This window comes from Pteronotus mesoamericanus, unplaced genomic scaffold (assembly GCF_021234165.1).
Source record: "Pteronotus mesoamericanus isolate MK-2021 breed Mesoamerican mustached bat unplaced genomic scaffold, CSHL_Meso_final contig_52, whole genome shotgun sequence".
NCBI classification, from domain to species: Eukaryota; Metazoa; Chordata; class Mammalia; order Chiroptera; family Mormoopidae; genus Pteronotus; species Pteronotus mesoamericanus.
This window is the reverse complement of record NW_026555189.1, coordinates 9,939,767-9,956,767: the sequence shown is the minus strand read 5'-3', so window position 1 is coordinate 9,956,767 and position 17,001 is coordinate 9,939,767. Positions and strand designations below refer to the sequence as shown.

Genomic DNA, 17,001 nt, shown 5'->3' with positions numbered 1-17,001 from the left:
CAAAGTGCTGGCCTGCGCAGTCCCATTTGACTTGGAGGAGAAAAGCAACAAGGCACGGCCCTGAGTGCCAGGTGCAGACGTCTGCAGTGTAACTCAGTTTTCTTTGAAACCCTTGATCAGAACAGGAGGACATGTCTGAAAAGTTGATGAGAACTGTATGTCTTGCACTACCTATCTAGACATATTCTTCTACTCTTTGAGTAGGTGGTTGTACTTTAAAACACTTTGTTGAGATACAGAGTCACAGCATAGCTTGCAGATACTGAGAATGGGACTCTTGTTTTTCATAGAAGGTTCTGAAGCTCACTGGACTGGACTTTGAGACAGATTTCACACCTTACTGGGAAGGGGGAAGCCCCCGCTGCTTTTTAGCCAGGGTGGGAAGACGACCCCGCTGGGTGGACAGTGCATGCCTCTCTCTGCTTCCCACGAGTTTCCAGGTTCCCCTTTGAAACATCTTTAAGTGCTTGGTTGGAGGCAGACCGAGACCCTGCATGTTTAAAGACCCAAGTTGGCAGCAACGCAGGTCTCTGTATTGGGGAGGAAAAGAATTGAGCCAGCACTGTGGCCGCTTATCAAGTACAGTAGCTCCATGGGAGATGCAGGAGGAAATCCTAGCCTTGCCTCTGGGGAGGGCACTGCAAGCAAATGCCAGGAGCAGCTCCACTTTCAGCAACAGTGTGAAGATCACAAAGTCCAGCAGCACAGATGACCCTCTGAGAACAAGGCTTTTCTGCTGAGAAGCTGAGGGAGATGGGGTAAGGATGGAGCACACTGCACCTTTCATTTCATTATTATTATGAGTTGAAGGACCATTTTCAGACCTAGCAAAGCTTCTGTGTCTAGTGTGCTGGGGTTGTTCTCCCAACTCAAGATATTGAGTATGGAGTTGTATGAATTTTTTTCCTTAGTCAATGGAGATAGATCAAAGATTGCTGTAAATTCCTGGGGCAGGTGGCAGGCTGGTTTACGGACACCAGGCGATGAGAACCTCTGGCTTACGGAAAGTAGCATGAATTAATAATCATTTAATTGGCTCCTCCATTATGTTGCTGGTTTGGGAGATGGAAGTTTAGATGGAGGGGCTGTCAGTGGTGCTTTAGCTAAGAGTCTGATGGTTGAAAAGTGGGGGGGGGGCATTGCCCTTGGCCTCTCAACAAGGATTAAATGTCAGGCGGCATCCCGGGCCCTCAGTGGGCTCACCTTGGGGCCCCCAAAAGGAAGAGGGTCAGCACTTTGGTGAATACCAGCTCCAAGTGTCACTACACCATGAAGAGACGAAGTGCAGAAGAAATTTCCCAGCAAATTGGACAGCTCAGCGCATGCCCAGGATCTCCCCAAAGGGGTCTCTGCCCAAAGGAAGGCTGGCCGGTGGCGCAGAAGGCCCACCAAGCCAATGGTGCCATTGGTGTGCGGAGCCATGAGAACGCTTGCTCATGAAACAGAAACTGTTCTACCAGTATTTGTGATTTGCTTGGAGGGCAAGTCAATGTCTTGGCTAATGATTAGAGAAAGCTAAAAACTGGGTACCTAAAGGTTCCACGTGTACTTTGTTTCCATTTTCAGTTTTCTTATTCATGAGGCAGCAGCCCTATGTCTTACCGGGCATCAGAGATGTACAGACTCTGTCAGCAGATGAGAAATGAGGCATGTGTTGGCATTAAGTCCATTGGCCATCTGCGGTATTACGAGTACAACTCTGAAATTTCCTGTTGCCAAGATTTCAGTGACGCAGATGTTAATTTGTTAATGAAGGCTTGAATTGGATGAGAATTCGTTCTAGGAAGAGTGGTTTTATCAGGTGAAGTTACAGGGCTGTGATTCTACCATACTTGGCCACTTTTTAAGACCCCTAAGTTATACTGTTCTTACTTATTCTTTAAAGTAGGCTTGTTTTAATTAGTCTATGTGCCTAGAGCGCATTAAAACCATTTCTTGAAAACTGCAAACTTGCATGAATTCAGATTGGCTCTCTTCCCTTCCCTATTCCCTTTAATTAGTATGTTAGGAGGGGTAACTTTTTAAATAAATATTTTTAGAGGTTAAGTACTTCCCAAACAAATATGTTAAAAACAAACAATATCTGGAACTTGATGTTTCTGTGCATAAATGATTTTTTCGCCCCTAAGGAAGCCGTGCATTGATTACTGTATTTCCCTTCGAAATGAAATTCTTTCACCTAGAACATAGAGGAACCTAAGAGAATAAAATGGAGAGTCATGAATCAGGTCTGCCTCTCAGCATTGTCTTTGTCAGTTGTAGTGGCCAACCCATCTCAGTTTCAGGGAAAATGGTGGCTCTCGGCCCAGAAAGCCAGCCTTGAATTTTCTGTACTCAATGACAAGGATGTGCCAGTGTGCCCATCAGCAAGTTGGATAAGGCAACCCTAACTCCTAAGAAGTCGAGCAAGTGTTTTTTTCACTCCTTGAGTTTGAGAAACAAGGAACGCACAGCTCACATCCTATCAGGTTTCCGTGGGGGTTTGACCCAGCATTCCATTGTCACAAATATCCCACTTGCCTAGCTTTATGGAGTATGTAAGCTAAAGTGCAAGCACTCACATGATTCCTTGTCACATTTTTATCCCCTTTGAAGTGCCAGGAGCCCAGCATGTTGTCTGTGGCAGATTCATTGGGATTTAACACATACTTTCATATGACATAGCTGCCAAAATGAGAAAAATTGCTTCAACCAGCAAAGTAAAAAATACCACCTGATGTTTTGCACAGTATGGATCCAAATACCAACTTATGCGCAGAGAGTTGAATTTAAATGTTAAACTATTTAATTTAGGGGTCTCCAACCCATGGGCCGCATGCAGCCCAGGATGGCTATGAATGTGGCCCAACACACAATCGAAGTTACTTAAAACATGATGAGATTTTTGTTGTGATTATGTATCGCAATGTATTTAATGTGTGGCCCAAGACACCTCTTCTTCTACTGTGGCCCAGAGACACCAAAAGGTTGGATACCCCTGAAATGTTAATTATAATGTTAAAAATAGGCTGGGGTAGTGTGGCTCAGGAGGTGGGGCATCGTCCTGAGAATCTAAAGGTCATCATTTGGATTCCCTGTCAGGGCACATGCCTGGATTGTGGGCCAGGTTCCGGGATGGGGGCATGCGAGAGGCAACAGATGGATGAGTGTTTTCTCACTCATCAATGTTTCTCTCCCTTTCATTTTCCCTCCCTTCCTCTCTCTCTCTAATAAATAAATAAATAAATAAATAAATAAATAAATAAACAAACGAAATCTTTTAAAAAATAATAGAACTGCATAACAAACTTTGAAAATAGGAGAACAGTCCATGACACCATCACCTAAATGCATCTGCTTCTAGTCTCATTTTTTTATATAGCTGTATCACGGTGTAATGCACGTTTTCTCTTTTCTTTACAATTAACATTCTCAGAGACTTTTTCCATATCGCTTCATAGCTATCATTTTTAATGCCTTCTACTACCCAGTAGAGTGGTATGGCATTATTTACTTAACCATGTAAGAGATCTCCACTGTTTGCAATTCGTTTTGTCATTATTGTGAAAACCAGCACAGGCTGTCATCCTTTGGGTCATTTCCATTTTTGTTGCCGGTAGAAACCCAAGCTTCCAGGCACTGTTTAAACTATGGCTTGCCTCTGGAGGGCATCTCTTTCCATTTCACTAATGTGATGTCATAGTGGCCTTATAGTGACCAGTAATTGATTTTTTAAATAATGTTTTCAAGACTGTGACATCTCTCCTGGAATTTAAGTCAAAGTTTGGTGAAGTCCTCAGAGCAGAAAACCACAGTGTTTTCTCTCGTTTGGTATCCGAACCACCTCATTTACTCATGCCCACAATGTATGCTGGTGAAAGAACTGAAGTAGAACTTGATTTTGAGACTCTGGACCTTTTGAAGTTGTTCAGAGAGAAAAAGCTTGAGAAAACCTCAGACTGCCTGGCCTCGAGTCAACCCTCAGCCAGCACGCCAATGGAGAACTGCACAACTGTTCGTCCATAGAAATTGTAGGAAGACTTAGGTACCATGTCTTGATGGGGATTAACACTTAAATGTCTGAGGTCCAGCTAGGAGGGGGCAGTCTGCCTGGATAAGTCTTAGGAGCAGTCCCCACATCACCCTGGGAAACACAGGGTATTAATAGAATCTGTTATAAGAATGGCATGGCTTTATCTTTAGAGAAGGCGCTAGTGAGCTGCAGGTGGCTAATGTCCACTTCTAGACAAAACTGATCTAATACAAATGCTGGTTGTCTGGAGTGGAAGGGAGATGAACCTCAGAAGTTTTTATACTAGTAGATACACTAGATGTAGCATTTCATACTGTAGCAGGGCTGTTGTGTTACTAGGGAGACGGAGGAATGAGTGAGCGATTTTATTTTTTAAAATACTTTGCAAGGACTCCTTAGCTCGAGCTCACAAAGGAAGCTTTAAAATCCCAGAGCAGTTTTAGAGTTTGAGGGGGAAAAAAAAAAACGGTAATAAAAGTTCCCTTCTCCATGCCGGGCGAAAGAATAGTGGATTCTGAAACCAGAATTCTCACCTTTGCAACCTCATCCCAATTCATCTTGGCGTGCAGCTCTGAAGGAAGAGGATGGACTCTTTGGTCCTATGAGGAAGCTAACGCCGCACTGGGTTACACTGTTTGCTTTGCAGCTCCGAGGGAGTGAGATGAGCTGGGTGGTGTCAGCCTCAGTGCCCATTCATTCACACTGGCGAGCAGCTGCACAATGACAATCATTCTAAAGGGGGGAGCGCAGCCGGTGGATTGAGGGCATTTACAAGGTAGTGTCATGGTCCTGTAAAAACAAGTGTTGTTTCAGGTCAGGCAGACTAATAAAAAGATGGGGGTAGGTGTTTGGAATAGAATCTGAATCACGGTTTGCCTCTATTGGGAAAAGGAACAGATAGTGGCTCTTCCTAGCCATATGCCCTGCACCTAACCCAGTGCCTCCAGGTCACAGGTGGAAATAGGGAAGGTGAACAGATGACTGTAACAAATGAGCCTCTAAAGTACCACCTAATGAATGCCTCCACCCACCCCATCTTTAAGATCCACTCGAAGAGTAAATACATAGAAGATAACCAGTAAGCAAAATGAAAAATTATGGACAATAAGGAACCTTCTGGGGGCGGGGGGGAGCTTAAGTCCCTGGAATATTAATTAAAGATTCCTATTGTGGGAGTGTTCAGGCAGGCCCCAGTACTCTGCAAAGTCTAAACCCTGGAACACAGGGTTCCGCAGGATCAGGTCTGTGGGGGCCAGGAGATGGGAAGTGGGCCATGGGGGAACCAGTCTAGAATGTTACAGCACCTAGTTAATCGGCAGCCAGTCCATCACATTAAATACCCAGCCGTCATGTATTACCTTTCAAGTGAAAATGAATAACTCCCATTAAGAGCAAAATGGGTTTGAAGTCGATTCGAGACAGATTAAAGTACTGTTATGAATGTGTGCATTGGGAGGAGGAGAGGTCTGTGTGTAATATGCTTGTCCTTGTACTTTTTAAATAATAGATGTTCTATAAACTTATGTAGACCAGGTTACCAAGATACTGGGGTTAAAGGTCACAAGATGTGCATTCAGGGAAGAGCATCAACTTCCTGGAATATTTCCTGTGTTTAGCAATTTTTTTCAAAATTATTTTGTGGCCTTATGATTTTAATGAATAAAATTGATTTTCTAAAATTGTTTATTAAAGCACACATATATAATGACAGCATCTTGGTATTCACATAAGAAAAAATTTCAAAGCTGAGCATAAAGTAGAAACATGTGCCAGGCACCTGGACTGGGTGAGAAGGAAAGCAGTAAAAATCAGGCTTTCCAAACTGGTGACCTCAATCGTGAGTCCAGTTTTTTTCCAATGATAGCATAAATTTTCTCATTACCATCTTCAGGACTTTTCTTGTTGCTTTTAGAAAACTTCTAAATAATGGAGTTCCACACCCAAAACAAATGAGAGAGCCAGCTCTCAGAAACAGGCCAGCTTTCAGAATGACCCAATCCAACCATGATGGAACTTACGTTAACACTGGAGGAGCCCTCCTTTCTCCTGGTTAAACCCTGAGCCTGGCTGTTTTCTCATCAAAGTCTTCCAGATCCCTTTTTATGCTTCAGAGAACTCCTTCCACCAGCACTTCCATCCCCACTGTTTGCTACCAAAGTCTCATGTGACTCTCCTCATTAATTACTGTTGCGGGTTTTTTGGTGGACTGGGGTGCGCAAGACATGATTTAGGCAAGCGGATGGGAAACGTTTCCTCTCACCACTCACTTTGAATAAACTTTTGTGTCTGGAGCATGGGCTACATCAGCAATTTTCAAGTAGCATGGTGCAAGAGTTTTTAAAACATGAAATACCTGTTTAGTCAGGGGCACTGACTTCTTTTCCCTTAGGCTGTCAAATTAAAAAATGACAACAGCAAACACAACAATAGCCATCCAATGTGAATGAATCAAAATTACACCTATTTTTTTGTCAGATTGGCAAAAAATATAATGTATCTTTTTAGTGTGCTGCAGAATTTTAATAATTAGTTTATGTGTGCCATTAGATGAGAAAGGTTGAAATTTGCTGAGCTAGATTATAAATTAGATTCATGCCCTACCTTGTTTTACTCTTCATTTACTTCTTCTCCAAATCAAGTTGCTGAACTCAAACTTGATTTTCCCCCCCTACAGACAAGGTAGGGCAAAAATAGGTTTATAGTTGAGGATGCAAAATAAATATTTTTATTAATTATTGTATTATTTTCCATATGAGCAACAGTATACCTACTTTTGCCCCACCCTATATTTTGTATGCAGACATCTGTGGGAGCCATTCTCAGGTCACATTTATCAATGTCTTCTGTGATGGGCTGTGCTGTGCTGTGGTTCTAGGAGCTGGGGCAGTAAAGTTGGGGGGCACATAGTCTGTTACCTCTGTGAAAGCAGATTGTGTTTGGTACTCAGGTGACTAGTGGTTCTGGCAAGGCAGTTGATGAGACTCTCCCACCTACTCTGCGCCCACAAGACAGCAGGTTGTGTCTTGATTGGAAAGGTCAGGAAAGACTGAATAAATTGAGCTTTATCCAACTCAGCCTTGTTGTCCATTTCTTCGCCTTTTTTTCTTAGTGTTCAGTTGTTAAAGTAGTGACAGAAAATTCTCAGGGGGAGAAAGAAACACTTGCTTCTTTTTCATCGTGCTTGATAAGTCAGTCTGGATGTTCATCCTGCTTGAATTTTGATGTTTCAAGAAAATTCTGTGCTATAAATGAATGTTGATTTTCACCCAACACAAAGCCTCTGGGAGCTGGCCTGGTCTGGCTGCTGTATTGCATCTTCTGCTTTTTCTTCCAGCATCGTCCAGCCAAGCAGAAAAGGAGCTGACAGATTCTCCTGCAACCTCCAAGCGCATCTCCTTCCCAGGTAGCTCAGAGTCTCCTCTCTCTTCCAAACGACCAAAAACATCAGAGGAGACTAAAGCGGAGCAGGTGAGTCGGGCAGGGGCTCTGCTGGGGGTAGGGGGAATGTTTCAGACACAGGTGAGGAACGAACTCTTAGGTGGGTGGGCTTGGGGCTGATACAGTTGCTTGTGGGAACTGAAGATTAAGCCAGAAGGATGGGTGTGTTCCCCACAGATGTACCAGTGTCCCTACTGCAAGTACAGCAATGCCGACGTCAACCGGCTCCGGGTGCACGCCATGACGCAGCACTCAGTGCAGCCCATGCTTCGCTGCCCCCTGTGCCAGGACATGCTCAACAACAAGATCCACCTCCAGCTGCACCTCACCCACCTCCACAGTGTGGCACCTGACTGCGTGGAGAAGCTCATTATGACGGTAAGACACAGGAGCAGGACCCTGTGGCTCTTCTTTCCCTAGGGGTCAAAGGTGATGCAATAGCAGGAACAAGATACTGTGTTGTTGGATGAGAAAGTCAGTATAGAGCAGGAAATGTCAAAAATGGTCCTACTTCTGTGACCTTTGTTCTCCTGTGCCTGCCTTAGACCTCGCATGACCATGGCATGGCTGTGGCTCAAAGGGCAGAATATGTATTGTTTCTCAACCTTCCATTATTATCATCCTCCCTCCCTGAGGGATGCAGAGGCCTAGAGAGCTAATCATTTATGTGAAGAATTTGTTAAAGACTCTCCAAATCTTTATTGAGCAGGTCATGTTCTATATTGCTCTTATATTCATTTTGTCCCAATTCTTCCTCACAATAGAGTCTGACACATTTACATTAATAGCTGAGGAAACTGAGGCTCAGAGAAGTTAACTGACCTGATGTCACTTGTAAGTGGCAGAGGTGAGAGTTGAACTCTTATTTTCTGACTCTAGGAGTGTAGCCCTGTAACATGGGCATTTCTCCAGGGGACGCTTTTATTCTCAAAGCAGGAAAATGGCCATTTGGACAGCACGTGTTGATTTAGTAATGAGGGCTTTGCATTTTGAACATGATGTTGCTACACCTGCAGGTTTTGAAAGCATGGCCTTAAGTGGCCTCTATAAACATGGCCCAGAAAGTTAGTATAAAGATTTAAATCTACTTGTGATGTGACAACTTTTCAAAATACTATGGGTGACACTGATGTCCTACTTGCTGTCTGTGCTGGGACTGCTTTGAAAGCCCTTTCCTGATCACTACAGGAAAACCACCAAAGAGAATTTAGTCTTACCTCTAACTTATTTCAACACTAGAGTTTTAAGAAGTTCAGAGTCTTAATTTGATTGCCTTTTCATGTGAAGATTGCCAGAGACGTAGTCTGTTCAGAATTCCATGATGTAACATGCAGGTCACAGACATGTAACCTCTAGACATTTCCCATTCTATTTGGTTATGTGAAATCAATGAATAATGTTGTAAGTGATGTTAGTCGTGAGGACAGCATCATTGGTAATGAATGTATCAAGAAGGTTTGCAGCCAATGGGAAACTCAAAGGTGACCTACCATGAGTTTCATCTCAGAGTTCTTTCAAGTGTAAATTCACCTTCCATGGGTATTTTCAAATAGACTGGTGAACATTGTTGAAAGTTTCTCTGTAAGTGGAAACCTCCTGTGGATGGATGGGTTTTGTAGATGTAACAGGTTTCCTTGGCATTCCTACCAGTCTTGGAAATAGCTCAACAAGGAGAATTTTCTCAGGCCTCGTTACACTTCCCACTGATGGCCTGGAACCATGGAAGCCCGAAGGAACAGAAAGATAGGTGGGGAGAGAAGCGTTTTCAATACATAATTATGTTTTCCTTTTACTCAGGTGGTTATTTTTTGTTTAATATAAATCTAGTCTAGCATTTGTGGGCCTATAGTAATCTGTATGACAGTAAGTTTCTTTTACAATTTCCATTCTCTTCCCAAGATATATATTTCAAATATCCATTGTCATATTTTTATAACAGCAATAGTAGGGCACATTTCAAGTAGCAAGTATGGTGGTCATTATGAACCTTCTTAGTTTACCAACAGTCCTCAAGGGCAGGATGTTATTGCTGTGTTTGCTTGGGTACCTAAAATCCCTAAATCCCTAAAATATATCTGGGTGTTGCCCACTAACTAGCACCTTCTCAACCAGTGGTTTTCAACCTTTCTGGAGACTGATGAAAATGATTCAGTAGCCTTACTGGGTTATTCTATGCATGCTGAAGTTTGACAACCACTTTTAAGACCTCCATCAAGTATTATACATACACAAAATTGTCCGTACAATGCCAGGAAGCACAAGGATACCTTAAAATTCACCCATGGAACCAAGTTAATAAACCCTGTTCTAGAAGAATCTCTGACAACATAATTATATAGAAGAAACATGGTCCCTAAAAGGGCTGTATTTGGCACCTTGTGCTGAAACCCCTGTGCACTTCATTTTCCCACAGCAGACAATCAAAATGTTTTCTAGACATTTCTGAAAAGTGGAAATTGCAGGAAATGTGCTGACTATAGGAAGTCGATTTGCTAGGACCAAGAGAAAGTTAGTGGATTCAGAAATAAAGTAGAAAGTTGTGGGAAATGTAATCATATAAGGATTTTACTCTGTACTGAGGGGTGTAAGGATGGTTTGGTACTCTCTTTGAATGAGAAGATGGAGTTACTGCATGGCTGTCAATACTGAATTCATTTTTCAAGTTATGAGGCTGGTTTGCTTTGGACTATATGAAGCATTTCCACCTTGATCCTTTAGTTCAGTAGGAAAAGATGAGCAAGCAGGACTAGAGGCGAATTTGTGGCCATACCTCACGGTGAGCCCAGAATCCTGCTTGAGCACTGGATCTTTCTGTCTGTCCCTGGATGAATCAAAACAAATGCCACTGTTCTTCCTCTGGAAACTTTGGTGTTAAAATGGAATTTGCATTTGTTACAACTAAATAATTATAGTGATCTTGTGGTTAAAATTCTGCCCCTGGAGGGTATTTTACTGTAATTTTATTAAGAAATTGGCCATGGGGAACTATACTATTGGTTAGGCTTTCTGACCATATAGCTGTTTGTTCCTGGAAAACTGGAGAAAGAAACTCTGAAAACAGCATGGTGAGAAATGCCGCTCAAATCAGAGCTCTATTTTCTAAGCGAGATCATTAAAGAGTGAACAATGCAGGGTCATTCATTGTCCAAGAAAGTTATGTCTGCTCTGTCCCTGAGTGGCTAAATATCAGTAAGAGGAGTGAATATGCCTTACCAATGGTTTGACTAAGTTAGCTGCCTTTGGCTGCAGAGTAGGAAAGAGCTGGCAAAATCCGCTAAACAGACAGTTCCTGGCAGACATTGGGTGTGTCCAGGGTATCTAAAGCTATAAATTCTGGTAAATATTTTTGGCTGTCTGGGTCCAAGGTCTCGGGATATGGTTTGAATTGCGTTTCAGTCCCTCTAAAAGTAAATTCCACCCTGATAAATGGAAATAGATGACTTTCCACACAATGTCTTTCCGTTCAGTTGTAAATGGAGAGTGTTTTGAGGAGGCTTCATTTAATAATACCTTATCAGACAGCTTTCAGGAACCTGCAGTGTCTAATATGTCTGTTGCTATGGTAACAGCTGCTTGCTTATGCTCTGCATCTCATATCTGTGTCTTCCATGGGCCCCCTTCTTTTTCCTGATGAAGGGGCTTGAAAAATATTCTCCACTGGGAACAATTGAAGCTCTGGCCCTCCACTATGGAAACTGCACCCACAGCACTTCATTCTGCTTGGCGTGTTGGAAACCAAGCTCCAAAGGGTGTCTTTACATACGTCATATGAAAGAAAGAAATATGTGAAGCTTAAAGGTGATGAGACAAGTGCCCCTCCAGACCTGACTGAGCAGCCCGCCCCCAGTGTCAGTTCCATAGAACTTTCACCTATTTACAGAGTTTAGAGATTTCAAATCCATAATGGAGATGAAGGAGCTGCTGCTCAGTGCCCTCATTTCCCCACTCATTTGGGGAAGCAGGACTGAGGACATGGGAGACATGTTTCTAGCCCTAAATGAGAATGGAAAAGACCACCTACCATGCATTTCAATATTCTTAAATTATTCTAATTGATCACTATCACTCTAAGTGACAGGCCACACAACTGGGATCCCGGAGCATTAATATAGGGAAATTGTCTTTGTTCCTTGATCACTTAACAAAATATGACCTCACACAGTGGAGGTGGGAATTGACTCCTGAGCAGCCCAGGAACATCTTTTTCCTAGCTCTTCGTCTTCTCTCCCTTTGGTAGTTTGTAATTATTCTGTTTTCTGGGATTTGCATAGATTTCCCTTCTCTGCTCCTGGCCCTTCACTGCCTGGAGTTGTCTCTTTCTCTTGTGGGAGCAGTAGTTTTCCTCCTGTGATCTTTTTTCAGTCACTGTTGATGTTTCTCTGGGCTTGATGTGTGCCTGTGCCTCCATGAGTCTCTGGGACAGGCTGGACCTCCACCCCTCCCGCCCACACACACACACGTACCCACGCGCTGTGGCTAGTGGGTGGCCACTGGCCCTGGGGCTGTCACACCCGCCTGGGTACCAGCTCTCTCACTTTGTCTCTATCTCAGAGGAAGGTAATGAAAATAATCGGGCTTCATTAATTCCAAGCCCTGTGAGATGATAGCCATTTGGAGCCTGTTTGCCAATTAGATGGTCTAAATTAGAAGTGACCTTGGTATACTGCCATTGCTTGCCTTTCTGAGTCTAATGAAGCTCTTCTCTCCAATTCACTCTCCTTCTCAGCTCTCTTTTCTCTCTCTCTCTCTCCCCCTCCCACCCTCCCTCTCTGTCTCTGTCTCAACTGTTCATGTGTTTCCTGTTTTCCTGTTTACCTCCTTTTTCAGTCTTTCTCATTCTTAGTTTTTAAAATCTGGTTTATGGATGCATTTATTTCTGGCCCACATGAAAGCTAATGTGGCCCGGCAGTTTTTCTTCCTGGGTTTTATTTTTTTTGGTTTGTTTATTTTTAAGGGAACAACCACCACATAGAAGACATTTTAGAAAGGAAACAAGACAAAGGGAGAAACTAGGCACTCTAGATTCCGTGGTTCATTGCCCAGCCTGGCACATTTGGAAGGTACTGAAGGAAGGGGGGGAAAGCCTGTGGAGCTCTGCAGCCAAGAGGTGCCCTGGTCTGCTGTCTGCATTAGTGCAGAGGCCAGCTGCGGGGCCCAGAGGCCGTGTCCGTGCAGGAGAGGAAGTGAGCAGCTGGCCTCTCACTGGGGCAGTGGGGCTTTAGACAAACCACAGGTTAGAATGCTTAGCTCTGGGCGCAGGTGGGTTTGAACTTCATGCTGAAATTTTTCTAACAGAACCAGTACTTCATTCATAGAGACTGGCTAGGTCTGTTCCAGGAAGGCCTGGGTCCAAGGCTTTACCCTTTCCCCGCTCTGTTTGATGTTCTTCATTCTATTGATTTGCACAGAAAAATGAAGAATTTGAGGCTTCTTTGGGAGTCTAGGTTTTGGCAAGTCTATACTTTCACTTGGAAAAGCGAACTTTTCAGAAAGAAGCCCCACTTCGGTGAGCAATGCCAAGGCTATAGAGATGAGAGTCTCAGCGAAACCAGGTTCAATATTTTTTTTAAGAAAATACCTTTGCTATCCAGCATGTGGTACTTGTCGGTTGCACTGATCTAACCTCAGACAGTGGCTTTGAGAGGTAAATTTTCATGAACAGTTCTGTAAGAACTTAGCAAAGTATATACCCTGTGGCTGTTCAGGGTGTTATATTTCGCTGCTCCACATCCATGACCTGGAGAAAGCAAGGAGAATGGAGAGCTCCTTATAGTTACAGCTTCTTCTACGAAGGAAGAAGAAACATTGGTGGCCTCTACCAAATGTCACAGTGGGGACTGCACCCGTATCTAAGCCTCTGGGTTTTATAAGGTGTGTCCTTGGGGCTCTAGGGTCCACTGATCTCATAGAAATTTGAAAGGCATTAAATCAAAATCATAAATATAATGGTGAACTGAACAGGAAGTAGAAACTAGGCATTTATGAACCCATGTCACCTCTCCTAGTATTGAAGAGCAATTAACTTGAGTCCCTGGATTTCCTTCTAGAGAGTCTATGATTTCCTGGAATTATCTGCAATAGTCTGTGTGTGAAAGTGTTTTTTCTAGGAGTCTATAAGTTTGATAGAATTTTCTAAAGATTGTGTGGTCTCTAAAAGGCTAATTATTCTGGATTGTGTACTTCTTGGACACAGGGATCCTGTGTAATGTTTAGTGAGTGATGGTCAAATGCATGGATGAGGAGAGAATCACATGAGGCCCTTCCTTTTCAACAACTAAGTTGTTTTGGCATTGCTTAAGCTTGAAGCCTTCTAGTGTCAATGTGGAACGCTTCTGTTTCCATTGTTATATATGAGAATTGCTTAAACCTGGAAGAATTTCAGCATCAGAGCAGAACGCCACATTTCTCTTTGTTATACGGGAGACCTGTTTACTTGTCAGGAAGATTAGAGCCACTGTTTGTTTTCAGCCTTTCAGCACCCCAGCTCTGTTGATGGTTTCACCCTACATTTCCATCAACTTTGCACACTCTGGAAGGAGTGAAGGTGATTTGACTCACACGGGTGGGAGGAACACATGGTATCTAGGCCTCCAAACCTAGGCCTAGGGTAAGTCTTGCCCCATATGTGTTTAAGTAATTACTTTTATCTACCTCCATCTTTAGGGGTATTAGAATAATTTCAAATCACTTCTCCTAATAGGTTAATAAGATCACTGTGGAACTGCCTTTTGTATGGTTAAGGCCAATCTCGAGACCCCCAAACTCTGAGGAATTAACGAGTCAAATTAATAGAACTTTCTTAGCAGAAAAACTGTTTTACTTTTGGTTAAAAGTCTGTTTTAATAGTGTCGGGTCCCCTCTATACATTAATGGGTAGAATATGAGGATGTAAGTGAATATATTCATTGTTTATTGGTATACAGATTACTAGAAAAATCAATCTATATGAATGGTAGAGTCAATGTAAAAAGTGTGGGTGTTTGGACTTACTGTGTACTGTTAATTGGCCAAACCTAAAACTTTTGTTTGGCTTTGAGTCTGTGGATGGAGTAGAAGAGTAGGCAGAGAGAGACAGGGAAGAGGGAAATGTGTGCACACATGTTGTCTGTGCAGGGGACCTGATGATGGGATTCAGGTCGTTGAGGGTCTCTGGGGTTTGGACACATTTGGGATGGCTTTGGTTATACTCTAGCCAGGTGTTGTCCTCTCAGAAACCCACCATGTTCCAGTGCTCCTAGTGAAAGGGAAGGTCTTTACAGAACTGGGCTCAGCAGTTAAATGACTGCCTTCTTGACTGACTTGGAGCTCTCCATCAGAGACGGTGGCTGGGATAGTCTGAACCTTACACATAGTTTGGGTAGCCAGATATGATTGGAAAATAAGGGGGTGTGCCAAGGTAAGTAAGTGTTGAAGTGACTCTGCGTTGGGCCAACTCTACTTTTCTTCAGTGAACAGAACTCAGTGAGCTGTTGGCAGGACTAAACGTATGGCTTTACAAAAAAGCACGCAAACTTTTGAGTAAAGCTGTGGGAGCTGGTAGGAGAGGGAAGAATGTACACAGGCACAGGAGGGCATGCGTGTCTGAAGAGTCAACATGGGGCCCTCTGTAGCCTGTGCAGCAAGGAGGCTTCCATTCTCAACCTCTCTGTTCAGACACATGTGCAGAGACACCCTACCAGCATTTCTTAATCCTTAGGATTCCCTTTAGGGAAATTCCTTTTTGCCTTCTGAGAATTTCTTGCTTATTAAAATTTCATATACCAAGGCTTTTTTCCTTCTCGGTAAGAGGTTGGGTATACTATAGATGAGAAGATGCAGGTAGATAAAAGTAATTACTTAAACACATATGGGGCAAGACTTACAGGTTTGGAGGCCCAGATTAAGATGCAGAGGAGCATGTGAGGTTGATGATTATATTTCGGAGAGAGTTAATTGATGGAAGGTGAAGGCAGACAAAGAACCGCTGCTTACTGCCTTCTTGAATCCCAATCAGGAATTATGATTAAAGTCACAGGGAGACAACAGAGGGTTGATGAATTGGTGTCTTTTTTTTTCCTTTTTTGCCGTCATTCACACTTGATTGACTTCAACCTTTCAAGTGCAAAAGTCTCTCTTTTCCATTATTATTCATAGCCATCTGAGTTTTTCTAATTAAAGTGTATGAAAACAATTACTGATCCGTCGTACTGAGTCTGTTAGAGGGGATGTCTGCCTTACTGTAATGCGTATAAAAAGCCCACAGTTTTCTATAATGATGTGCAGCTGAGGTGTTAGATAATTTTATTCTTTTTTACTCTGTAGGGCTTTTTTTTAATTTCTCATGATTCATTTTTTTATAATTCCAAAAGATCCCAGGAAAGAACTGATCCTGCAGCCACACTGAGAAAGGAGGTGGGGGGGAGTCTTTTTTCCTTTCCCTTCCTCCCTCTCTTGCCCCCAACCTTGTGCTCCCCCTCAGCAGAGGATTGTAAATTAATCGGTGACCTTTCACTTCTTGGACTCCCGCTGGACTTCCCAACCACACTGGTCAGAAATGCTTTCTATTAAAAAGAAAATAGATGGAATGAGTTTGGCAATCTCCACTCCATTCCTAACGATTCATCAACAGCTAGCCTTAACCAGCTGCTGACGTGCTTTGTGTGAAGGTGCAGATGTCTGCGAGAGCAGGAATTCTGGCACACATGTTCACATGCCACGCACCTGCTCTTGATAGACATGGGTTTTCTCAGAACTCCTCTTTCGTAGTGCCTGTTGCTTAATTTCTGCACCTACTAGCATCTCGGTTGCCACAATTATTCTAACACCCTTAAGTGTGTTGGCGTATTACCTTTTTGGTGTTGATGTGGACAGTTGTCTGGGTTTCCTCAAGCAGTTGATCACATCACTGATGATTCCAGGAACACGTCAGCAGCTATTTTTAGCAAGGCCAAGGTCTTAAAACTATTAAAAATAGCTATTTAAAATATTTAATTTTGAATGGTAATCTAGAGGTTCCACTTGTTACAACAGTAAGTGAAGATATTATCATGATACCTGTGTTGCTGGTGGAAAAATAATGCCTCCAAGTAGGGTTAGGCACCATGTAGAAAGGTTAGCAGTGACTGTAGTGTCTGTTACTGTAACTTCAAGGTCAGTTCGTTTCTCAGGCTGTCATCAAACAGGAGATGCTTTCTAATTCATTTAGGAATATCCTCCACAACCACCTTCCCACCCCCTATCAGGCAAAGGGATATTACTTCTTTTAAAGCAAAGAACCTTTTATCTTTACATTGGATATTGAGGGATGTTTAGCACATTAACGTGAAACAAATGGTAAGTTGTTTGGACAAGCTTCTGGCCAGATGGCAGGGAGGCCTAGAGAAATGTCTGAGGATCTGACCTAAAGTTATAGTTTGTTTGATCCAGGCTAATTCTGGAATTGCTCTATTAGGAAACAATGGTCATAGTCAAAGGGGGGCTGCCCTGTTGTAGAACGCTGTGGGGGGCACCCTCTGCATGTGGGATACTGGCCAGAAGTTCCCTCTGATGCTGTGTACCTTGGGCAAAGACTC

At 43.0% G+C, this 17,001-nt stretch overlaps 1 protein-coding gene across 1 annotated transcript in view; it reads left to right on the top strand.

Moving 5' to 3' along the window:
- The window catches only part of ZFHX3 (zinc finger homeobox 3), a 155,577-nt gene that overhangs the window by 124,857 nt on the left and 13,719 nt on the right, over positions 1-17,001 (top strand). The window contains 2 exon segments of the mRNA XM_054579239.1: positions 7,347-7,480; positions 7,628-7,828. Of these exon segments, the coding sequence (XP_054435214.1) occupies positions 7,347-7,480; positions 7,628-7,828 (335 nt within the window).